This window comes from Durio zibethinus, chromosome 22 (genome assembly GCF_047325235.1).
Source record: "Durio zibethinus cultivar Kanyao isolate XHJ-2024 chromosome 22, ASM4732523v1, whole genome shotgun sequence".
Lineage (NCBI taxonomy): Eukaryota > Viridiplantae > Streptophyta > Magnoliopsida > Malvales > Malvaceae > Durio > Durio zibethinus.
In genome coordinates, this window is record NC_143183.1 from 20,965,169 (window position 1) to 20,988,559 (window position 23,391).

The 23,391-nt window shown below is 34.1% G+C and overlaps 3 protein-coding genes and 1 pseudogene across 18 annotated transcripts; 3 read left to right on the forward strand and 1 right to left on the reverse strand.

Annotated features, from left to right (window-relative positions):
- The first annotated feature begins 371 nt into the window (after window positions 1-371).
- On the forward strand, window positions 372-4,762 carry LOC111306874 (lipoamide acyltransferase component of branched-chain alpha-keto acid dehydrogenase complex, mitochondrial-like). 5 transcript variants are annotated; one of them, XM_089751926.1, is made up of 8 exons: window positions 433-571; window positions 742-847; window positions 962-1,238; window positions 1,434-1,807; window positions 2,307-2,554; window positions 3,427-3,515; window positions 4,057-4,284; window positions 4,477-4,762. In XM_089751926.1, the coding sequence occupies exons 4-8, from the start codon at window positions 1,455-1,457 to the stop codon at window positions 4,588-4,590; spliced, it is 1,032 nt and encodes a 343-aa protein (XP_089608052.1). In that variant the 5' UTR covers window positions 433-571; window positions 742-847; window positions 962-1,238; window positions 1,434-1,454; the 3' UTR covers window positions 4,591-4,762. The 5 variants fall into 5 exon arrangements, with proteins under 5 accessions (XP_089608049.1, XP_089608054.1, XP_089608052.1 ...); XM_089751924.1 differs by having other exon boundaries at window positions 742-1,238; XM_089751927.1 differs by having other exon boundaries at window positions 435-571; window positions 768-1,238.
- Window positions 4,763-5,367: 605 nt separating this feature from the next.
- On the forward strand, window positions 5,368-11,386 carry GEX2 (gamete expressed 2). Of its 11 annotated transcripts, none has more exons than XM_089751322.1 (16): window positions 5,368-5,613; window positions 5,693-6,028; window positions 6,132-6,470; window positions 6,657-6,983; window positions 7,172-7,378; window positions 7,494-7,564; window positions 7,647-7,788; window positions 8,197-8,505; window positions 8,594-8,718; window positions 8,888-9,105; window positions 9,218-9,445; window positions 9,708-9,937; window positions 10,340-10,545; window positions 10,624-10,780; window positions 10,888-11,054; window positions 11,167-11,386. In XM_089751322.1, exons 1-16 carry the CDS (start codon window positions 5,547-5,549, stop codon window positions 11,257-11,259), a joined length of 3,222 nt encoding a protein of 1,073 aa, XP_089607448.1. In that variant the 5' UTR covers window positions 5,368-5,546; the 3' UTR covers window positions 11,260-11,386. The 11 variants fall into 11 exon arrangements, with proteins under 11 accessions (XP_089607448.1, XP_089607454.1, XP_089607447.1 ...); XM_089751328.1 differs by having other exon boundaries at window positions 8,359-8,505; XM_089751321.1 differs by having other exon boundaries at window positions 5,369-5,613; window positions 10,307-10,545.
- Window positions 11,387-11,502: 116 nt separating this feature from the next.
- Window positions 11,503-14,675, forward strand: LOC111307168 (oxaloacetate tautomerase FAHD1, mitochondrial-like). Its single transcript, XM_089751486.1, has 9 exons — window positions 11,503-11,641; window positions 11,738-11,903; window positions 12,442-12,493; window positions 12,600-12,746; window positions 12,878-12,888; window positions 13,100-13,194; window positions 13,600-13,650; window positions 13,760-13,874; window positions 14,357-14,675. Exons 1-9 carry the CDS (start codon window positions 11,531-11,533, stop codon window positions 14,470-14,472), a joined length of 864 nt encoding a protein of 287 aa, XP_089607612.1. The 5' UTR covers window positions 11,503-11,530; the 3' UTR covers window positions 14,473-14,675.
- A 237-nt stretch (window positions 14,676-14,912) lies between these two features.
- On the reverse strand, window positions 14,913-16,975 carry LOC111306875 (epoxide hydrolase 1-like; annotated as a pseudogene). Its single transcript, XR_016331860.1, has 3 exons — window positions 16,226-16,975; window positions 15,450-15,688; window positions 14,913-15,368 (listed from the first exon to the last, which is right to left on the reverse strand). The product of XR_016331860.1 is annotated as an epoxide hydrolase 1-like (transcript).
- Between the last annotated feature and the right edge of the window lie 6,416 nt (window positions 16,976-23,391).

The window sequence follows — 23,391 nt, forward strand, 5'->3', positions numbered from 1 at the left end:
ACCCAATGAAAACTCAACAGGGGAGGAGTTTTCGTGTGGCTTTTGGGCCCTTTAAGCCCATTGAGAAATAATTCTTATTAGGCCCATTGAACCCCATAAGGCCATTTTCTATTATTTTTCGTTTTTTGTTTTATTCATTTAATGAAAAAAAAAATCTAAGTGTTTCACTTTTTTTACTCTTAAATTTAATTAAGAGTAAGTCGATTCTTATTTTAATTAATAATATTTATTAATTGCATGGCGGGGACACGTGTTTATTTGTAATTAAAGTTTTCTTACAAGACGGAATGTGTTGCTACATCGGCGCTCTTTAGTCGGAACGAATCAATATATCTTTTTCTTTTTTTTAAAAAAAAATCTTAACGAAAAAAAAAAAAGATTACGCACGAGAATTATGATAGGCAGGAGGATTTTACAAAACAGAGCCTGGAACACCGGTCGCCGATGGCTTTGTCCTTATATATCTTCACCTCCATCTCCGTCTCCGGCGTCAGAGCCGACGGAACTCTGCCATCTTCACTTCTCCAGCTACGTTAAGGCGTTTTTATTAACCAACAATAACCCTGTCAATGTGAGTCCTTGTTCATGGATTCATTTCTGTTCAAATTCAAATAAAGAAAATCAGAAATTTTAACTCAACTCCGTATGAATTAGTTGCTAATTTGATGGTTTCGTTAAATTTGCAATTCAATTATTGCTGTAAATTGTTAAATAATTTGATTAATTTTTTTAAAATTGTAGTTAAATATTCGAAATCTGGAAAATAGATGTAAGTTTTCGAGCAATGCTGAGGCTGATCTTCCTAAAAATGGAATGGTTGATGTGCCTTTGGCGCAAACCGGTGAAGGTATTGCTGAATGTGAACTTCTTAAGTGGTTTGTTCAAGAGGAGAGTCAAAACGTTGACTTTTATGCTTTGATAACGTGTTATGTCTTCATTTTATGTGACACTTCAATTCCAGGTCCAGATGTTCCGAAGATATGTTATGATTCATAAATTGAGAATTAAACCCAAACTTGTAAGGCATATTTTGTTGAACAAAATCGTGAGACTTTTAAGTCAAAGAGAATAATACTTTGCTGGGTATGGGTCTCACGTACGTTACATTCATCTAATGAATACCACTGAAAATCCAACCCCTTTGCGAAGTTCAAAGCGACAAAGCAGCTATCGAAATTACTAGCCGTTACAAAGAGAGAGTTGCTGACATCTTCCATGTTCCTGGTAGCATTGTGAAGGTTAGAATCAGCTGCTAGTTTCAAGCTTGTCCGTTAAATTTTATGTTGATTGTTATGGTAGTTTATTATGTGATTCACCGGACTCTGACGTTTTTGAATATGTTGATTATGTAGCAGTTTTTTTTTTATGCCTTTTCCACCATGAGCTCATATGGGACAAGGATATTAATGTGTCCGAGTTTAATAAAATTGCAGGTTGGAGAAACTCTTCTTAAGATGGCTGTTGAAGAAACTCAAGTTCCACCAATAATCCTTCATAATTTGGAAAATGCAAAACCAGTTGATGCCAAATTGAATGGAGATTGTAGTGGCGTAGTCCTATCCACACCTGCTGTTCAAAACCTCGCAAAAGAGCATGGTATAAACATAAATGATGTCCTAGGAAGTGGAAAAGATGGCAGGGTATTAAAAGAAGATGTGCTTAAATATGCTATCCAGAAAGGTATCATCAAAGACCCATCAGTCACTGCTACTGCTGATCTTGGAGAGCTGTTACATGGAGAAAAGAGTTATTCTCAAGTGTCAACTCAAGTTGCAGGGCACTATGAAGATACCATAGTTCCCCTAAGGTATTGAATATGGATATACATGTATCTTAGAGTTAGTGGAATTTATGATACCGAAATATGATTATCATAGAGCTAAGTCTTATGTATAGCTTTATTCATAGTCCCAATGATAAAAATCTGTTAAAAAGAACATCATACATCCACTGTTGTCAATCAAGTGTGCACAAGGAGCCATAGAGGGGTAACTTCAGGTTAAAAGTTGAACTTGCAGTTTGACTTGATAGGAACTGGAGGCAGAATTTATAGGCAGCAATAAGATGTTACCAAAATGTTTGTAATTGTGTAAACAAAATTGCTATCCATTGGATGAAATTGTCCCTTTCTCTACTGTCTTAAGTTTCTGTGAAATTGCTGATGATAAGTCTTATGTTCTTAATTTCTGTGGTATCAAACGTTCAAATGCAAGTTCTTGCCTACTTGTGGAAAATAATTATCGGCAGGCTGGTCAATTTAGTTGGAGTCAAAAGCATGATAATCATTTTTTTTTTCCTTTTTTCAGGGGATTCAAGCGAACAATGGTTAAAACAATGTCCATGGCTGCTAAGGTTCCACATTTTCATTATGTAGAAGAGATTAACTGTGATGCACTTGCAGAGCTTAAAGCATCTTATCAAACTAACAATACTGAACCTGGTGTAAAGTTCACGTTCCTTCCAATATTGATAAAGTCACTTTCAATGGCCTTGAGCAAATATCCCATGGTAAATAGTTGCTTCAACGAAGTGTCACTTGAAGTTTTCCTTAGAGGTCCGTAGAATTATTCTGACATTTACTTGGTTCTGTTTTTACTTCCGATTACCAAACTGGTGTGTGTTAATGTATCTGCATGGATCACATGAGCATCCTACTAATTCTCACTCAAAAATTCGTGAATCTTAAAGAATAATGCTTCAATGGAGGCTTGTTGTAGCAGTCATTGTGTGGAGACTCGCACCCAATCTGGGTGTAGCACTTAGTGACTCCCACGATGTAGTATTTAGTGGGATTGAGAGTGTTATAATCTCCCCACCTTTAAAGCTTGATGTTCTTTGTCAAGTCGAGTCCAACCACAAGATCAAGATCACACTCAGTGCCTAGTTCTCCCTGACTGGTCACACTCACTGTATAGCACTTAAAGACTCCCACGATGTAGTACTTAGTTCCCGTTGACTGATGATCGCTTTGATAGCATTTGTGGAGACCTGTACTCAACCTGGGAGGTATTGTCTGCTTTGACTCAAAGCTCTCACGGTTTTGTTCCACAAAAAACGCCTCACAGGTTTTAAGTATAGATCTCTACATATATATCATTCTTTAACCACACATCCTTCCAATATGTGATTGAGACATTACACATTGCATAGTTGCTGTAACTTCAATGTAGCATTTAACATGTGCTATTTTGACCAGATTATGCAAACAAATACGTACTGAAGTTGCATGCGCAAATGCATTGTTGTTTTCACTGCAAAAATGTTTCCGTATTTCAAGTGTCAAATCCTAATTGCTCCCTAGAAAATGTGTCAATCAGTAACAGGCTGTTATAATTTTGAGTGTTTTATCCATGATATCATAGTCTCGGTTGCTTATCCCCCTGATCTCCTAATGTGAATCATGGTCATTCTCTGTGATTCTTTTAGGTTCCCATAACATTGGGATTGCCATTTCCACTCCAAACGGCTTAGTGGTGCCAAACATAAAGAACGTTCAGACTCTTTCTATCTTGGAGGTTTGTTATGTTTGACTTCTCAACTATTTAGGGATAGTAATTCTTCTTATTTCCCTCTCTCCATCCTCTTCACAAAGATAGTTTTTCCTTTCTTCTTCATTATTGAAGTGTAATAATTAATATTCTCCCGCCGCTTCAATACCAACCGCCTTTCCATATTGTCCATAATTTTAGTGCTATAAATAACAACAAACTAAGCCTTATAGATAACACTGAGGTCAGCTATATGAAAGGTCAGAAAAAAGAACCATGGTAGGTCATAATTTTGAATTTTTTTATGTCACTCTGCCTGTGTGTTACCATACTAAACACACATACCGCCAGTCCCAAGCCCAAATAAAGCAAAGAGGGTTTCTATAGGATGATGGCCAGTATAAAACATAGTTAAATCATGATGAGAGACCAAAATAAGAATTCTGGGGCGATAAGTTGAAGAAAATTAGCTGTTTCTGCTATTCCCTTTTGCCATACCCCAAAGGTGGTTCTTCTATATGGATTCTTGATCTGACCTGTGCATTTCTATACTCTGTTGTATATTTAGGTAACGAAGGAACTTTCACGGTTACAACAATTAGCAGTGGATAACAAGCTTAGTCCAGCTGATATATCTGGTGGAACAATAACACTAGGCAATATCGGAGCCATTGGTGGAAAGTTTGGTGCCCCCATTCTCAACTTGCCTCAAGTAGCTATCATTGCCATGGGTAGAATACAGAAACTTCCACAATTGGCAGATGACGGAAATGTTTATCCTGCCTTGACCATGACTGTAAGCTGCAATTTTCCATAGTTTCTTTTCATTCATCCAACAGCTTATAGTAGCATATCTTTCCTCTGAATAATTAATAGCATGTTATATAAAAATAGCATACCCTTCTAATGGCATGCTTATAGTTCTTAATATGCACCACGCTTCATCGTCGGTGTCTGTTGATATCTGACATAATATTTTCCTTCCCAGGTTAACATATGTGCAGATCACAGAGTTTTGGATGGAGCAACCGTCGCAAGATTTTGCAACGAGTGGAAACAGTTTATTGTAAAACCAGAGCTCCTCATGTTGCAGATGAAATGAATACTAGGCTTTGACAATGTATTAGCCCCCTCTTTTCTCATCTGTTTCTTCAAGGGTAAGTACCCTTGTGATAGGAGCACTTAGCAGGAGGATAAAACTTTAGGCTAAGTTTGTGAAGTTATTCCTTAAAAATGATTTAATAAAAACTTTAATAAAAATTTAAATTAATAAATTAATAGAGTTCAATACGAAGAAAATAATATGTAAAAAAAATTATTAAAAATGTTATTTATAGTTTAAATTTAATCAATATTTATTTAACAATAAAAATTCTGTTAATATTTTTATTAAAAATATTTATCTAAAAAATATATCAAATTTATTAAAAATTTTTAAAATTTTACATAATTGATTTATTTGATGAAATTTTTTAATTTATGAGTTTTATTTTTTAATTTTAATTTTTATTTAATCACTTTTAATAAAAAATTTCATAAATTTCACTTAAAAAATTTCATCTAAATCCTTCCCTTAGCAAAAACCCCAATTCAGATCCAATAAGTTTTTTTTTTTAACAAAAATATAGATTGAAAACAAATCTTCTTTATGTCTTTGATTTTTGTCAATTTTTATGTACTTAGTTTTTTCAAATTTATATACAATTTTTAATGTCAGACTCCCACAAAATTTTGTTTCATCAATAGTTAAATAATTAAAATTCGTAATTGTCAAATTATAAATACACTGAGACATTGATATCAGCAAATTCAATACGCCATCGTTTTGGCACTTAAATTACTTACCAGAAAAAGTGTGGAAACGGCGCTAAACGCTCACAAACTGAACTGTTTTCAACCGTCAGCAACCGCTAGAGAAATCGAACGGTCCAAATTACACAGAATGAAACGTGTCACAAACCCAATACACTTGATAAACAGCCCTTTTGAGAGATGTCTGCACTCTCTTTTTCTCCAAAAGTGGCAATGGTAATCTAATGGTCCTTCAATTTCCCAATCATGGCAGCCAGATTTCACTTCATTCTCGTTTCACTCTTCGCATTCTTCTTCTTAGTTTCTGCTACGGGTATTTCACATTCCTTTTCCGGGTTCTTAATGAACAATTACTTGTTCAACTCTAAACTTGATTTGATCAACTGTTGCAGATGAAGTAACAGTGCCAAAGTTTGCTTTCAGTTGGTTGGATGACAAAGACACATTCCAAGCTGGAGATACTGCTACCATCAAAATCAAAGTTCTGGGAAATTTTGATAGCAAAGGAAATGCTTCACTTGACAAAACTGCTTTTAAGCCTACACTTGAAGTGAATGGGAAGACAGGGAATAGTTCTTACATATCTGGTGTTCTATTAGACACTGCTGGTGATCCTAGTACTTGGCAAATTGTTTTTACTCCAATTCTTGCCGGGTTGTTTAATTTGATCATCAATGATGACCCTTTCAAAGTCATGGATTCATCTCTACATTTCACTGTTGAGCCAGGTTTTTCTTTTGCGTTCGCCTTTTTTCTTTTACGAAATGATGATCATTTACTCCATAAATGTTAAATGTTGATAACTCGCAACTTTCTGTTGTCTGATTAAAGGGCCAATGTACCCTTCTGCCAGTGTTGCATCCTGGTTTGGCTTCCTGAATGAATTTGAAGCAGGTTCAAAGGCTCCACTATTGATTCTTCCCAAAGATGCATTTGGAAATAACATTACTTCAACCGACAAAGAACTGAATTCTTATAACATCTTAGTGACTGCTCTCCATGAAAATGGTTCCATTGCAAGTTTGCCAAATATCACTTACATGGGTTGGAATGAATTTGGTTATATCATTGTGGAGTTTATAGCAGTGAAAGCAGGAAACTTCTTATTGCATATAGAAGGGGGAAACCAAATCTTGAATGGTTCTCCATTACCATTCAAGGTAAATCCAGGTGATTTGCTTTTGCTTTTACCATGTGCTGACAGGTTCTAGTGATTTAAGTAGGCTTACTTGAGTTTTAAGACGTATGATGAATTTTTACTTTTTCTCATTGAAATGCACTGTGAATTATGATGATCATTTAACACGTATATGTAAGCTGAATAAGCTCATCGAATTTTTAAACCGGCTTTTGCAGGACCTTTAGATGTCTCCAATTGTCTGGCCAAATGGAAATTTGAGATCAATGCATGGCAAATCTTTTCTAAGATGGAAATACTTATACACCAGCAAGATCAATATGGGAACCTTGTCCCAGGCTTCTATGAATTTGATGCTGATGTTACGGAGAAGGAGACAAATTTGTCTATACCTGTAGCAGATTTGCAGTTTGAAGAAGTAGAGCCAGGGATTCAGCTGTTCTCTTTCACCATGTCTGAACCAGGGAACTTCTTGCTGACTATTTCTGATATGAAGCACAATAAAAGCATTTCTTATATGCCATACGCTTATACTGTCTTCGTAGGTCCGTAAGCTAAACCTTGTTATGGAAATCTTTCAGTATTAATGGTTAAGATTCATCTTCTTCTGCAAAATCCACCATTTTTTTTGTTAACCTTGTAAAAGTCAATGGTTTTGCTGATTGTACCTATAAAGGTTGTAAACTCTACATCTTCATAACATGTTGCTGTTTCATATTCTAAATCTGAGCAGGTTATTGTGATGGATTCATGAGTATCGTCAATGGGACCGGTTTAAATAATTCTGTTGCTGGGAAAATGGCAGAGTTTTCGGTTTATTTAAGTGATGTTTTCCAATATCCCTCTCCAGTGGAAGTAGAAAGACTTCAAGTGGAAATTAAAAGGGAAGTTGATTCCACATCTGTATTGCCTACCATATATCCTACACAGTTCAGTGATGGTATGTACATGGAATTTATCAACCTTTTGTTTTTTTTTTTTTTTCCCATTCATATATAGCCTTATTCACGAATTTGATCAAGAAGAACTTAAATTTAATTGAGACACATATACAGGAGAATTACCTGACGATGGGACAAATGAAGCTGAATTTGCTCCTGCTCCATCTATTGGCCTAAACAACACTGTAAGAACTGTATTTGTTTGTAATTGTATCCTTGAGATAGTTATACTTGAGATTTTAATGACAGTTTGGTTCTCAAAAACAGCCTTCTGGTAGGTTGAAAGTTTGGGCCACTGCATTTAATGTCATGTATACTCCTGAAAAGAGTGGTATCTATAAAATTCATGTATTCTGCGGAAATATGATCCTAAATGGTGGTACTCCATTCACAAAGGAAGTAAAAGCAGGTACAATTGTTTGAGTTTATGTTACTGATCTAGTTTTCTTTCAAACTGTAACTTGGATACAGTTAAGAAACATGCATTAGTAAACTGAATTGCACAATGACTTTCATGAAAGCATGCACAAAGTGAATAGTAATCATGAAAAAAAATTCATGAAAGCATGCACATCATCAGCTTTGGTACTTTAGAATGTTAATAAAGGTTTTGACTGACTGAACAAATCTGAATTTTCCCATCTGAATCAAAGTGCCTCGACAAGTTTTCACTCGAGTCCAGATATATAACTTGGACAATCTCTTACTGTTGCATCTTGAATTTTTTTGGATGGTATATGATACAGCATGAACTTCTAGTTATACATCTCTTTGCTCCATATTTCTTGGTGACTAATGGTTTTATAATTTCCTACAGGTGAGGTTAATATATCACTCTCAGGAGTTGTGAAATTTTCTCCCAAGGCACCAAAGCTTGTTAGAAATGAAATAATTGTACAGCTGATGGATTCATTTTCCAACCCTGTGCTTTCAGAACAGTCAAAGCTAAATCTAGAGCTTACTTCAGCTAACTTGACAGGTTTCTCAAATTGGATGTTTGTGGATAACAATGATGGTTCATACACAGGTCACTATCTTGCCATGGAAGTGGGCACCTATGAGATGTGTGTATCATTTGAAGGAAAACATTTCTTGCCCTGCCCTTTCGGGATAAACGTGTATGGAAGTAAGTATTGCTGCAACCTATGGAATTCATACGATTCACGATTTTTTGCGAAGCATATGATGGTACAATCTCTGTTAATGTCGTTCAGGTGAATATTTTCCTACAGCATATGATGACACAATCTCTCTTTGGGAGGATGAGTCAATTTCTTTTGATGTGTTAGAAAATGACTACTTCACTGGTGGTGATGCTAGTATCGTCGAATTCTCAAAAGTAAGATTGAAAGTTGAAGCAGTTTCAACTTTGACAACCCTTTCCCTCCACCATTCTAAACTCATATGACATTTAACAATTTCTTTATGCTGATTAACATGCAAATGCTACACTGAGAACTTTGTCCTTTGCATAGGATACTGACCTGCAATATGTGATATTTTGTCAGCCAGGTCATGGTTCACTTCTACAGTATGGAAGGCTCTTTAGATATACACCTTATAAAGATTATTTTGGGAATGATTCTTTTCTATATACAATATCTGACATAAATGGTGACCTTGCTACTGCTGCTGTCAACATTTCTGTACTCACTATCCCACCTCAGTTTGTTTCATTTCCAAGTCGATTGCAGGCAATGGAAGATCTGATAAGTCCCAGATTCGGGTAAAGTATTTGCTTTTCTTCAATTATATCTTGGCACTGGAAATGTTTATAAGGCTCATGTCAGTCAATTTAATTTCATTTTTTCACATGCTTGAATTCTTGCTCTTCGCAGTGGTTACAATGGATTTGAAATAAAATATTCAGATCCAATTGACAATATCTCTGTCATTCTTAGTGCAAAGTCTGGGACAATATTTCTTTCACCTATGTCCCTGCAATTTTGGCAGCCAATATGGAGTGAACTTTCTGTGAATAAAGGGGATGAGAAAGGAAAGAATCTGACCATAGAGGGACGTCTAGAAGCAATCAATTTCGCACTTCAATCAATTAAATATCTTGGGTACTAATCACTGTATTTAATCTCCTCCCTTAACTGAAGGATACAAGTTTACTGTTTTAGCAGTACTCATGAATGTTTTTCTTGTTAGACAAGAATGTTGTATTGCAGCTTGACTTGCAAGTTTCACAACTGCATAACATTTTTCCTATGCCCTATTGTCAGTTTACTCAATTAGAGTGCTCATTTCCATTGGATATCATTTTTTTTCTGAAGTATATTATAAGTAAATTCTCTCTCATTCGTATTCCTTTGCTTAAATCAGAAACGCAAATTTTTCTGGTAATGATACCCTTCAAGTTTCTGCCAGGAACAGAAACGGGGTAAATGACTTGGATGTTCTAGTTCAAGTGGAGCCCATTAATGATCCGCCATATGTTAATGTTCCTGAATTCATTATGTTGAAGAGCACTCAGGATGAATCTTTGTTATTTAACAAAGAAAACGATAAGTTTCAGTTCTCCATTGGAGATCCAGATGTTCTTAACTTCCCTGGTATGTTCTGAAATACGTGAAGTAGGACATGATCATACACCTAGGAAATTAGATATATGTATGATGAAAATTTGTGTTTGGTGAACCTGGAGCTTATCACAGCAACCTGTCTGGGGTTTAAATTCCAGCTCCTGCAACCCTTTTCCTTGTCTCCAAGCTGTGGCTTCTTTTGTAAAAAAAAATTTGTGTTTGGTATACATTCAACTCAATAACTCATATCTTCGGATCCAGTTTATATATTTATGATCTAGGAAACCTTCTTCAGCTTTAAGGAGCTAAATGTATGCAATACCAGCACTTAGTTAATAGTAATGCAACAATCCTGCATGGTAAGTAGCCACTAAAACCTTAACCTTCTTAAAATTTCAGGAGGTGAGTCTAGTTTTCTTCTCTCATTTTCAGTGGAAGTCAGTGATGGTTTTTTGCTAGCAACTCTACCAGCTGCTCTTATCGATTCGACTGAACTGAAGTTTAAGAATAGTTATCAGTGGCAACCTCTTCAGACATATGTAACCATCTCAAAACATTTTACGGTCAAAGCCATTGGAATAAGATTCCAAGCATCACCTAATGATTGCAATACTGTCATGCAACAACTAGCCTACCATGTAAGTTAAACTTCTTTTGTTAGAGACTTGGTTGCAATATTCATATGAAATGATTGAATTAATCATGTCATCCTTCAGGGAGGGGAACATGGTGCTGCTTTAACAGTGAAATTAAGCGATTTAGGCCACTATGGATGTTATTCAGGTTGTGCTGAAAGGATGACGAATCCTTTGGCCGCTGAGGCTACTGTAAATCTGATCAGAAGAAGACCAATGAGCTCATTGGGAGTTCATAGTTAGTTGAAATAAACAACTTTTCTCTCTCTAAAATATTTTCCATTGTAGTTCTTGTTCTTGTCTGGAATCAACTGATCAATACAATACTTGACTTCGCGGTGTCAGGTCTTGGATCAGCTATAGTCATTGAATTCCTTTTGGTTCTTTCACTCGGATTGATGCTTCTATTCTTCACTTGCAAATGTGCAATTCTTCTTGTAAAGGAGAAAAGGCAACAACAGAATCCCAGAAATCTTGAGCTGTCTACAATGCAAAGTATCCAGAAAGAAACTGTAAGCATGCCTTGAAAAATCTACATTTCTATGTTCCATTACATTTTAATGATGTTGCCTTGTAATAACTCAAAAAATTTGATTTGACATAATTTGTTTGCTTCATTTGCAGTTGAGTACAAATTCAACTGAGGATGATGCTATTCACTTCACAGGGTGTTGCTCAAGCCCCCTTCTTCATGCACAGCAGCCACCTTCCACCTAGCCCTTTAATACATTAATTAATGTTTGACATGTTTGTTGATATTAACAACAAAATCTGGATTATCTTTCTTGCTCTGCTTGTAAAATTGACTAAATTCTTTTTAATTCAATGCTAAATGCTTATACTATATTACTACTTGTAATTTTTTTTAATAAAGGATAATTTTTATGTATGGGACACAAGGATGTAATGAGTCAATTTATCCATGAACTATACTCGAATTTGACTCGTTCATTATTGAACCGAACTCAAACTCAAGTTACTCCAATAAATGGCGCCTGCAGCATCATTACAGAATCTCCTGAAACTTGGGACTAAAATCATGGCCGTTGGTCGCAACTATGCCGCGCACACCAAAGAACTCGGCAACACCGTTCCCAAGGTATCTAATTCCCGTTTTTTATTATATTATTCAGACACCAGAATTTGATCTGTTTCTGATGTTGGGTAAAAATGCAAAGTTAAATTGTTTTACCAGGAACCAGTCTTGTTTTTAAAGCCGACATCATTGTATTTGGAAAATGGAGGAACAATTGAGGTTCCACACCCTTTGAATTCTTTAGATCATGAAGTTAAGCTTGCGGTTATGATTGGACAAAAAGCTCGTGATGTGCCTGAAAACACTGCCATGAATCATGTCGGAGGTAATATCGAGTAATTTCTATCATCAAGACTGACATGTCTGGCTTCAGTTTACACATATATGGTTTTTTCCCTGATAAAATTCTTGATGGGTTTTCACTAAACTCTGATTGGAGCTGTTTTCTGGGGTAAAAGGTAAAGCTTTTGGGCTTCAAAGCTCAAGATGAGGGTTGAGAGCTCCCTTTTGGTGCAAAAATATGATAAAAGAGTAAAGCAATTTACTTTTCATTCTCCTCCAGATCCCACTTCTTTTGGGAGATTATAATTGGTTCTACAGAAAACTTCAACCGTAATGAACCCAATGATGTGCTTATTACTACTTGTTTGGTATTTGGGTTGTTCACTTTAGTAGGTGTAGGTTGCTATCCTAATATTTTGCAACGGTTTTTTCTTGATTGATTTTATTATAACTTGAATGGAAAACATTGGATGCTGCCACATTTCCCTTTTTTTTGTTGCCCCTTTTGCACATTAACAATTTACATAAGACTGTGATTAAATGATCAATTTAATGTTGAAATGACCACTTATGTGCTTCAGGCTATCCTTTGGCACTGGACATGACTGCAAGGGAAATCCAATTTGCTGCAAGGTACAAATTTGATTCATATGAGTTCGCATGTATATTTTTTAAAGCATTATTACTTCACATGAGAACCTTGTTGCCTTTGGGTGTTCCCCAATTCCATTTTTTGTAGCTATTTTACTCCTATTATTGGTGTGTTAACAAATAAGAGTGGGATCAACACATTAGATGAAGTATGTAAGCAGTGGACAAACCATTCAGCCTCGATGAAACGTGAACATTTGTTTGAAGTTCATTCTATAATAAAGAGTATTGAAAAGTGAATTGTTTCGGGGGAATGCAACAAATAAGAGTGGGATCAACACATTAGATGAAGTATGTAAGCAGTGGACAAATCATTCAGCCTCGATGAAACGTGAACATTTGTTTGAAGTTCATTCTATAATAAAGAGTATTGAAAAGTGAATTGTTTCGGGGGAATGCAACAATTATCTTTTTGGATGATCGCAGCACCATGTTGTTTGAGGATCAATGGAAGAAAAAGTGCTTATAGGCTAAATCATCAACTTTAGTCAAAGATCTTAAGTATATGGTCATTTTTACTTCTTGAGAACAAGATTTTTATTTGTCACGTGCTTTTTCATCTTGATTCTAATTTTCTTATTATTTGAGTTAATGCTGTTCATTTCTGTCACATTTGTCAGTCTGCAGGTCTTCCGTGGACAGTTGCCAAAGGGCAAGGCACCTTCACACCTATCAGTTCTGTTGTAAGAAATAAAATCGAAATAGTTTCATCATTGTTTTTCCTCTAAAGTACATTATGCTTAAATTGGTTTTGAAGCTTTTAATCAGATGATGACTGTCTTTTTACCTCTTACACGTGTTGAATCTGTTGATTGAGAATAACCAATATTAAATGCCTGAAAGAGCAAACAACACAACCTTTTCTCCAAATTTGCAAGCGTTCTCCTTTTAGTTGATGAAAAACCCAAATCAGGCATGTGCGAAGCAGATAAAATACCATTGACTCACCTTATTTATAAGCTTTAGGCATCTGCTTTTTGTTGTCATAATGTGTCTGTATGTGGAGTGTGGAGACTAGTTATTCTTTCTTTGATCATTCTACCATGCTACTTTTCATTTAGTCTGCTGACTTGAAAATTATTCTGCAGTTTTCAAACTTTATGCTGCCTGACCCCGACAACTTGGAACTGTGGTTAAAGGTTTTAATACTAGTATTCTATTATTCACATTTCTTTTCGTTTACAACTTACTATTATTTCTCCCAACTGATCAAGGATTCAAGGTTACATTAATTTCTTTCCAACACAGGTAGATGGAGAAATACGACAAAAGGGTTCTACCAAGGATATGATTTTTAAGATTCCTTACCTCATTAGCCACATAAGTTCCATTATGACACTTTTTGAAGATGTCATATTAACAGGTTATATGGCATTCCTTTTTTCCCTACTTTTCTTCTTTTACATTAGATGGTCATGGTAAACTTTGGACACTTGCCCTTGATAAACTAGCATATTGATCAAGGCCAAAAGCCACAGGCCAAAAGAGCACATTCCCTTGATGCGGTGGTATTTGGTTTTATAGGATCTGATTCATGTTCACGATCCTTGCATCCAGATAGGACTTTTTGCCAGATTTAGTTGCATGTGTCCTCCGACACCGGTGGCATTTCTAAAATGTGTTTTCATGTCTCTCAGTCAACTTAAATTTCTGTACTACTCCATTCATGTGTACTGTGTGGTTGGAGTGCTGTAGTTTCAGTGTGGATTGTGGCATTCACCATCTGTTTTGGTCCATGTTCTTTTCTAATTTTGATTTGGCGGCTTAGTTATTGGACAATATGAAGAAATTTGACTGATCGATATGAAGCCCTAATCCGGTGCCCTGTTGATTTTATTTTTGTAGGCACTCCACAAGTTGTTGGCCCTGTAAATGTAGGCCAGAAGATAACTACCGGAATAACAGACCTCGTGGAAGTTCACTTTGATGTTGGAAAACGCCAAAAGCCAGGAAGCAGTTGAGCTAAGCGCATCTTTGCTGCTACAACCAAAGCCTGTTCAAGCAAAATTTATCCTTTAATTTCTGATTCAATACTGCAGCTGGGCATGAATGGCACATTCTTCTATTGGGGTTAAACTAAACATCTGAGCAGCTAAAAGCAAACATAAACATAACCAAGCATCAGAAACACAGCCCTTGGATCTTTTCTGATAGGCAATTAATAACGTTTTTTTTTTCTTAGTACTTGTGAATCTAGCGTTTATGGAGTCGTTAGCACAATATATACGCAGTGTTACTTACCTGCAGTGAGCCAGGTATATTGAGCTCAACTCAACTAATGCCTATTGGCTCTTGAAACTTGCTCAATTGTTTGGATTGTACTTGAATTTTGGATTGCAAATAAAATTCATGTGAGATTTCATAACACCGACTTGAGTGCAGCTTCAGACCACAAGAATCGTTCAAATTTCAGCATAATTTAGCATATCCAAAAGTCTTCTCCTCACAATGGGTGAATACTTTAGAGATAAAAACTGCAATCTCAAAGTTTATCCATATTGAAGCAGCACTCGCAAACACACAATAGATTAGACAACAAGCTCCCCAGGATGTGGGCGAAGACACTCTTTTTCAAGTAAAAACAGGAGAAATATATCAAATACTAGCAATTTAGAACTTCTGGAAGAAGTCATGTATGTGTTTGTTGATCTCATCAGGCTTTTCTTCCTGGAGAAAGTGTGCTACTCCTTCCATCACAACCACTTCCTCCAAAAGTGGAACATCTCTCTTGAGATCCCCCTTATCTATATAGTCCTCGACTCCCGGAGCATTATAGGTCAGATCCTGGTCGCCAACGATGAACTTAACCGGCACTTTTTCTTGACTCCCTGTCCAGGGTGCTGTAAGTTCCCAGTTTCTGCAACAAAGTAAACAAAAACTGAATAGATTCAACTTAGATTTGCATATGCCATTGACTCAAGTTGGAAAAGAAACATACAAGTCTATATTTCTGTAATAGTTCAATCCTCCAGTGAAGCCTTTCTTCTCATATTGGCTGATGTAATAATTAAAATCTGCCTCTGATAACCAAGACGGCAAGCCAATTGAAGAGTCTGGTTGATTGAAATATTTGCCCTTTGGTAAAACAAGAGGACCTGGGTTACGGTATGATAGGAATCCCTTTAGAACTCTCTCATATCCTAGCTCGCCGAATTCAGCCTCTATTACTCCAGGCTCCTGCAAAATTATCAAGCAATCAGCCCATTAATCAGCCGTTAGGTGGCCTATTCATGTAATTACAGAAATTTTCCTCTATAAACTACATCAAATGTGAGAGCAAACCTAAAGAATGAGAAGTTTTCTTCCAAACCGAAAGGAAAATTTTTTACACTTGCAATAAACAGTGACTCATTGATGATCAAAAAGAAAACTCAAGAGTGAAAGGAGATACCCAAACTGAATATTAAAAAGTTCAAGTAGGAAGATAATATGTTAAAAAAGTGTACGGATGCACAGATCAGTTCCAAATTGAACTTCAATCTGATTAAAATAACACTTGAAACAGTGGATCAAACATTAAAAAAGATTGCTCTGGGAAAGTACAACAATAATCAAGTGTGAATAAAATATAGTTAATCTACAGTTAATTAAGCAGCTTCTTGCAAAACTTTCTAGCTAGATTTATGAGATTATAGGTAAGTATCAAAAATCTTAGAATTTCAAGCAAAGGGTCATGATTAAAATTTATTTGAAAATGGAAAAGGAAACAAGGACCTGAAATCTGCAGACGTAGTAATCATCTCTGTGGAAAGCTCTGAGACTTTCAAGAGGTTTCCTCTTTGGGTTCCTAGGTTTGAACACAACACTCGTGTTAACCAAAGCCTTAACCCTGTCTGGTCTAAACAGGCACAACCACCAAGCGATGAGCGCACCCCAATCATGACCCACCACAAAACCTTGTCCTGTTCCGGGGCAACAACATCCAGGAGAGCAACGAGATCACCCACCACGTTCAAAATGGTTTAGCTGGAGACCACATCCGGTGCATCCGTTTCCCCATATCCACACAGGTCAGGAGCCACAGCCAGATATCCAAGCGAGGCAAAAGCAGTGATCTGGTGACGCCAGGAGTACCAGAGCTCTGGCAATCCATGGAGGAAGAGAATCACCGGGCCTTTCCCTTTCTCTGCTACGTGCATGTTTATTCCATTGACGTTCATTATCCTGTGCTCTATCTCCTCCATTTCTTTGCTTTTTTCTCTCGAACTATCTGGTCTGCTTGAATAAGATTTTGATGCCAAGTTACAGTAATAAAATGGAAAACTAGTTCTAGCACAACTAACGACAGTTGCGTTTACACTTGGTCTACGCAAACTTGAATGGATTGCTGTCGAGATATAGGATTTGTGGTTCAAGATTATAGCATGGGCGTAAAGGCAACGTACTCCAATTATTGCCCTGATCGTTCTCATTTTACGAAGGAATAGAAATTCAACGAAAGATCATTCGTTCATCAATTGAAAGAGTCCTCGGTAACTAGGTCAGTTCCCTGATCACGAGTAACTAATGCCTTGGGAGAAAAACACAAGGGATAAATAGATTTATAGTGTTTGATGAAATCAAAGATTCCTTCCTTCCAAAATATTTATTATATATTAGTTTTCATGAAATTTAATAAAAAATTTTAATTTTAATGTATTTAATATTAAATTTTAAATTTTTTTTATAAAATTAAAGTTTTACGATTTTTTATGTCAAAAAATAAAAAATCATAAAAGAAATTTTAAAATATAAAAATAAGAAATTTGACTATTAAAAAATAATATAAGATATAATTTTAAGACATATAAAATAAATAAATAAATAAATGATATAGAATTTCATAACTGATTTATCTAATTATATCTTAATTTTTTATAAAAGAAATCGAAACTTAGAAAATATATAAAAAAAAAAAAATTAAGTACTGAAATTCATGTTCATTCTTACAAAAATTCATTACTTAAATTAAATCTTAGGTTCATTAAATCTTAGTTTATATCTATCAATTTTGACTTATAACTCTTAGCTTATTAAAGTTTAAAGCTCCTATAATTTCAAAAAAGAAGTTCAAATAAACCTCCTATTATTATTATTATTATTATTATTATTATTATTATTATGATAATTGATTCTTTGGTTGTGAAACGCTTTCCTTAGTAGTTAGTAGCAAATGAAAGATTAGGCTTTCTTCCCCGTTAAAAGAGAAAAGAATTTGATTTCAATTTATCATGTAGTGACCCCATTTGTCTCCCATGTAATGGAGTGGGGTTCCCATTTACTTGCTAAAATGTCAATTCAATAGCAAATAGTGAATGTTGTGTTGATGCATTTCACTCAATAATTAAACTTAATTATTAATGCATCCTTTTTCTTACTTAAAAATTAAAATGTTGGATTAAATCTTCTCATCCTCATTATAAAAAGAAAAAGGTGTTTTTAAGATCCAATTAAAACTGAAATAAATTCTTATTTAAATGATGAAAGTTATTTTCAAATATATATATATATATATATATTTTGCATTAGTTATAGTAATATTATTTTTGTTTTTTTAAATTTGCTTGTAAAAGTTTTATAATGTATCTTCATAGGATTAAAATAATATTGGTATTCAAGAAACACCAAAGCAATCATTCACAGTCAACTTTATTTTCTTTTTTTTTTTTCTGGGTTAGTTGTGGATAAGGCCATAAGGATAATATAATATTGAAGTTGATAATATTTTATTGCTTAGAACTTCAATGGCAAGTTTTCTAATATATTGATAATACATTAGAAAAGTTTTATTTAAGGAAAAAAAATAGTCTAATTTTTAAAATTTACGTTGAATGAATGGTTTCACAATTAAAAAGTTTGCAATCTTTGACATGTGAATTTAAAATTTAAATCTAATAAAATAAAAGTTCATTTTTTTTATATCATGAAATTTTTAATTTTCACACGCAAAATTAAAAAATCAACATATGTTTATTTATTAATTATTTTATTTGTTGGTACAAGAAAATTGCAATTTCAGAATAAAAAAAATGAGTTAAAAGTGATGAAAGTTGAATTAAATCTGCTAAATATTTTTTAAAAAATAATTATATAAATTAGTTAAATTAAATTTTAAATTATAATTATTTTACTTTTTTTTATACATAATAATAAAATATTTGTTGGATCAGTGGTGTTTATTACTATTGGCTAATTAACTTCCTTGTACTTAGGGTCGGCAAATCAACTCGAAACCGTCGGGTTCCGACCCAATCCGACTATTTTATGGTTGGATTTTTTTTTAAAAAATTAGGTTTCGGGTCGGGTCGATTTTATTTTTTAAAATATCGGATTCAGGTCGGGGTCGGGTTTGTATGAAATCCGACCCTACCCGACCCGAAATATTTATCAAAATACCTTTAATATATATATAATTTTTTTTAGGGTTTCTAAATTTTAATTTCTTTTTGGTTTTGGCCGCTCTCTCTCGTCTTCCTCAGCCGTTCTGTTTTGCATTTCTGCTTCTATCTGCTAGACTGCCAGGCTGCTTCACACTCACACAGGTGCTGCCCACTCCAAAGCGTGCATTTCAATTCCGCCAGTTCTTTCTATTTTTTATTTTCAAAAACATTATTTTAATTATTATTTTAATCAATTCAGTCCTCCTATTTTAGTTTTGAATAAATTTTAAACAATTTAATTTAAACCCTCTTTATCATATCCAAACCGTTTCTTTGAGTCTGATAAAACCCAAAGCAAAACAGAAAAAAAAATAAGAAGAAGAATGAGAAGAAGCTTATTTTTTTTCTCTGAAAACAACTTTAACAGTTTTTTTTTTTTATTGCTTGGTTTTGAAAGGCTTGTTTCTCAACAACCTTAATCTTTTGTAAGAAATTTTTTTTTAATTTTTTAGAATTTTTAACTTTTGTTTTTAAAAAGCTGCTGCTTTACTTTCTTGTTCATCTTTCTCGATTTTTTTAGTAAGCAGTTTTGATTTCCGTTTCTTCCAAAGAAATCCGAAACGTTTCAATTTTTGTTTTTTTTCTCCTTTTATTTTTTTTTCCTCAAAATGTCTACTATGTCGATCTTCTTCTAAGTTTTTCAGTGCGAGTTTAGCAAGAATATTAATTTGAATTTCTAAAAAAAACAACTTTTTTGGTTGATTTTGGGGTTTTTCTTTCAAAAATGATGTTATCGGCGTTGCCGACGACTTTAGCGAAAAGTTCGCTAGATTTAGGTAGGAAACAGGCAATAGATGATTTTACTAGATGTTATTTTTAGGCATGTTTGCTATGTCTCCTTATTCTCCCTTTATCTCTTGTTGCCTTATTTGAAGGCAATAACAAACATAATGATGATAACATTCTGATCTACAAGAAATTTAAGTTGATGAGTTACTACCTTGCTTGTATGAAATTCACTGAGAAATTTCGTTCTTGTTTATATAATAGGTGAGGATTCTTGTTAGATTATATGTCTATAGTTGAATATGCCACCGTCTGGTTTTGATCCATGCATATCAACAATACTGAAGTTCTCAGTGTGTTACCTTAGCATTTTTTTGAAGGGAGAATCATAACAAAATGGTTCTGTTTGAGATAATTAGTCTAGTCTTTCTGAATAGCTTGCTTTGCCCTTCAAGTTATAATCTTAGTTTATTGTCATTAGCATAAACTTTAGTGGTGTTTGGAAATTAATCATGTCTGTTATTTTTGAATGAAGGTAAAATGTCTAATTTGGGAGATAATTCGTGTTCCCCAACACCTCATACTTCTACCTCACATCAATCACCAATTCAACAAACTCCAATTCCAACATCTGATGAAAATACAACTCAATCATTAAGTGTGACGAATCATGATGCTGAAGTTGATGATAGTGGGTATAACTCAAGTAAGCTAAAATCAGAAGTATGGAAACATTTTAAAAAAGAGAAAATCAATAATGAATGGAAGGCAATATGCAATTATTGTAAGAAAAAACTTGGTGGTGCTTCAAAGAATGGGACAAGTCATTTACGTGAGCATTCAGACAGGTGCAGGAAGCGATTTCAAATGGATATTCGTCAACAAGTGCTGGTAGCAAATCAAAGGAAGGCAGATGAAAAAGTAACACTAAAAAACTTTTTCTTTAATCAAAATGTCACAAGGAGGGAGCTTGCCAACATGATAATCATGCACGAATATCCTTTATCAATGGTTGATCATGTGCAATTCAGAAAGTATTCTTACAGTCTCCAACCTTTGTTTGCTATGTCTTCTCGAAATACTATAAAGAGTGATATTTTGAAGATTTTCAAAGAGGAAAAGGCAAAAATAATATCCAAGTTGGAAGCTAATGAAGGGAGAATTGTTATCACAACTGATATGTGGACTGCTGATCACCAAAAAAGAGGATACATGGCTGTCACTGCTCATTACATCGATAATCAATGAAACTTACAAAAACGCATCATCAGGTATATTTTATTAAATTGTCTTATTTTGATAATGTTTATTTTTTATTAAGTAATTATTATTATTGAATTAATTATTAAATTAGTGTAAATAATTGATTGTTTAATTAGGTTTGAATATGTGCCAACTCCACATACAAAAGCGGTCATTGCTTCAAGTTTGATGAAATGTTTCCTAGATTGGAATATTGATAGAAAACTTTCATCTATTACAGTGGATAATTGTAGTGTGAATGATGGTGTTATTGAGTTGTTAATTGATAGAATTGGTTGTGATGCATTTTTATTTAATGGAGCTTTTTTTCATATGCGTTGTTGTGCACACATCTTGCATTTGATTGTGAAAGATGGATTAAGTGTGATTGGAGATGGAATTGAAAGAATTCGTGATAGTGTCCTTTTTTGGGGTGCTACACCAAAGAGGTGGGAAAATTTTGAAGAGGCAGCGCGTCAATTGCACATTCCAACTTTAAAAAAGTTGTGTGTTGATGTCAAAACACGATGGAACTCTACTTATTTGATGCTTCGAACAGCTTTGTTTTATAAAGATGTTTTTCCTCGTTGTGTGCAATTACATGGTGATCCTTTGTACAAACATTTACCAACTGAAAATGATTAGATCATTGCAACTGAGATTTGTGAGAAGTTGAAATTGTTTTATGATATCACTGAAGGGTTTTCTGGCACAAAATATGCTACTGCAAATCTTTATTTTCCTAATATTTGCAAAATCAGATTGGCATTGAATGAATGGATTATGCAGACCGATAGAATTATTTCATGTATGGCTGTGAGCATGTTAGGCAAATTTGAAAAATATTGGAATGATGTGCATGGTATAATAGGTGTTGCTACAATTTTAGATCCAAGGTATAAAACAGAGTTGTTGGAGTATTACTTTGAAAAGATTTATGGAGAAAATGTTGAATTTGAAATTGAAAGGATTGTGCAAATATGTCGGGATTTGCTTAAGGAGTATGAGGAAAATTTGGCTTTGAAAAAGGAAAAAAGGACCTTCTAGTTCAAGCTTTTCATTCTTAGATGGTGTTGGTGTTACTAAATTGAGAAATTTGGGAGACTATGATGATTTTGTTTCAAGGAAAAAAAAGGAAAAATCAAAAGTAAAATCAGAGTTAGATCGTTACTTGGATGAAGAAGTCATACCAAGAAAATGAGATTTTGATATATTGAATTGGTGGAAACTAACTGGGCCTCAATTTTCGACCTTACAACTTATTGTTAGAGATATATATGCCATACCAGTTTCTACTGTTGCTTCAGAGTCTACTTTTAGTACTAGAGGGAGGTTGGTGAATGCACAACGTAATAGACTTCATCCATCAACTATAGAAGCTTTAACATGTTGTCAAAGTTGGTTATGGGCTAAAGAAGAAGGTACAATAATTCATATTATGTAATTTTATTTTTTATTTTAGCATATTGTTAGTTATTATATTTTGTTGTTATATATTATTTGTTAATGTTTTATTATTTCATTTGTAGGGTTAATTTCATTAGAAGAAAATTCTTTTTACGAGGATGTTGATGATAGTGAGATTGAGAAAAAGATAACTAGTTTGGTAAATAATATTATCTTTTTTAACTAATTTATTTTTTATATTATTATTTTTAAATATATTATTTTATGATATTTATTTATTCATTTTATTGTTTTATTTTATAGGACTAGTGTGGTCAGAGGAGAATGATGATATGAAGCTCAGTGATGATGAAATGATTTGTTGTGGTCTTGGAAGATTTTCATCATATTGGATGAAAGAATGTTCAAACAATTTAACTTTTTATTGTGGTAGTTTAAGCTTTTAATGTTTATCTTGTATTATGTATTATATTTAAATTTTAGTTATTAACTTACGCTTGTTTGATATTTAAATTTTAGTTTACTAAGTTTTATATATTTCATAATTCCATCATTTATTGTGAGAATTTGTTAGTTTTGATTTATTATGTTTTATGTATTTTATAATTCTATTATTTATGGTAAGAATTTATGAGATTTTTATTAAATAAAAAAAGTTGTATGTACTAAGTTTGAATTTGTGAGTGATTATGTTAAATTTGTTTATGTTTGTAATATATTTAGATTATGATTTATTACATTTGCAATAATTTTGAATAGGTAGTAGATTAAATTAGGGTCGGATCAGATAAAATTCGAGTAAATAATATTTAAGCGGGTCGAAATCGGGTTTTTCAGCTACAACCTCCGAGCGAGGGCGAGTCAAGTATCGAGTAGAAGCGTTAAAGCATCGGATCGGAGGCGAGGAAAGTGAAAAACTGACCCGCCCCACCCCGATGCCATCCCTACTTGTACTAGATGTTGGGATCACTTCCCCAAAAAACCTAACCTTGGGCTTTGTGGATCTCATGTAGATCTAGGTTAAGGGCAATTCTTGGGCTCAGAAAGACAAGTTATCTCTCGAACTGGGCATCCAAAAAACAAGAG

What these genes read in the sequence shown, in the direction of transcription:
- LOC111306874 (XM_089751923.1), top strand. Translation starts at nt 395, where the DNA reads ATGATAGGCAGGAGGATTTTACAAAACAGAGCCTGGAACACCGGTCGC. An exon ending in ACTTGAAGTTTTCCTTAGAG is followed by an intron (nt 2,555 to 3,426) that starts GTCCGTAGAATT and finishes TGATTCTTTTAG; the next exon opens with GTTCCCATAACATTGGGATT. An exon ending in AGACTCTTTCTATCTTGGAG is followed by an intron (nt 3,516 to 4,056) that starts GTTTGTTATGTT and finishes TTGTATATTTAG; the next exon opens with GTAACGAAGGAACTTTCACG.
- GEX2 (XM_089751321.1), top strand. Translation starts at nt 5,547, where the DNA reads ATGGCAGCCAGATTTCACTTCATTCTCGTTTCACTCTTCGCATTCTTC. An exon ending in TCCTACACAGTTCAGTGATG is followed by an intron (nt 7,379 to 7,493) that starts GTATGTACATGG and finishes ACACATATACAG; the next exon opens with GAGAATTACCTGACGATGGG. An exon ending in AAAGTATCCAGAAAGAAACT is followed by an intron (nt 11,055 to 11,166) that starts GTAAGCATGCCT and finishes CTTCATTTGCAG; the next exon opens with TTGAGTACAAATTCAACTGA.
- LOC111307168 (XM_089751486.1), top strand. Translation starts at nt 11,531, where the DNA reads ATGGCGCCTGCAGCATCATTACAGAATCTCCTGAAACTTGGGACTAAA. An exon ending in TGCCATGAATCATGTCGGAG is followed by an intron (nt 11,904 to 12,441) that starts GTAATATCGAGT and finishes TATGTGCTTCAG; the next exon opens with GCTATCCTTTGGCACTGGAC. An exon ending in GAAATCCAATTTGCTGCAAG is followed by an intron (nt 12,494 to 12,599) that starts GTACAAATTTGA and finishes CATTTTTTGTAG; the next exon opens with CTATTTTACTCCTATTATTG.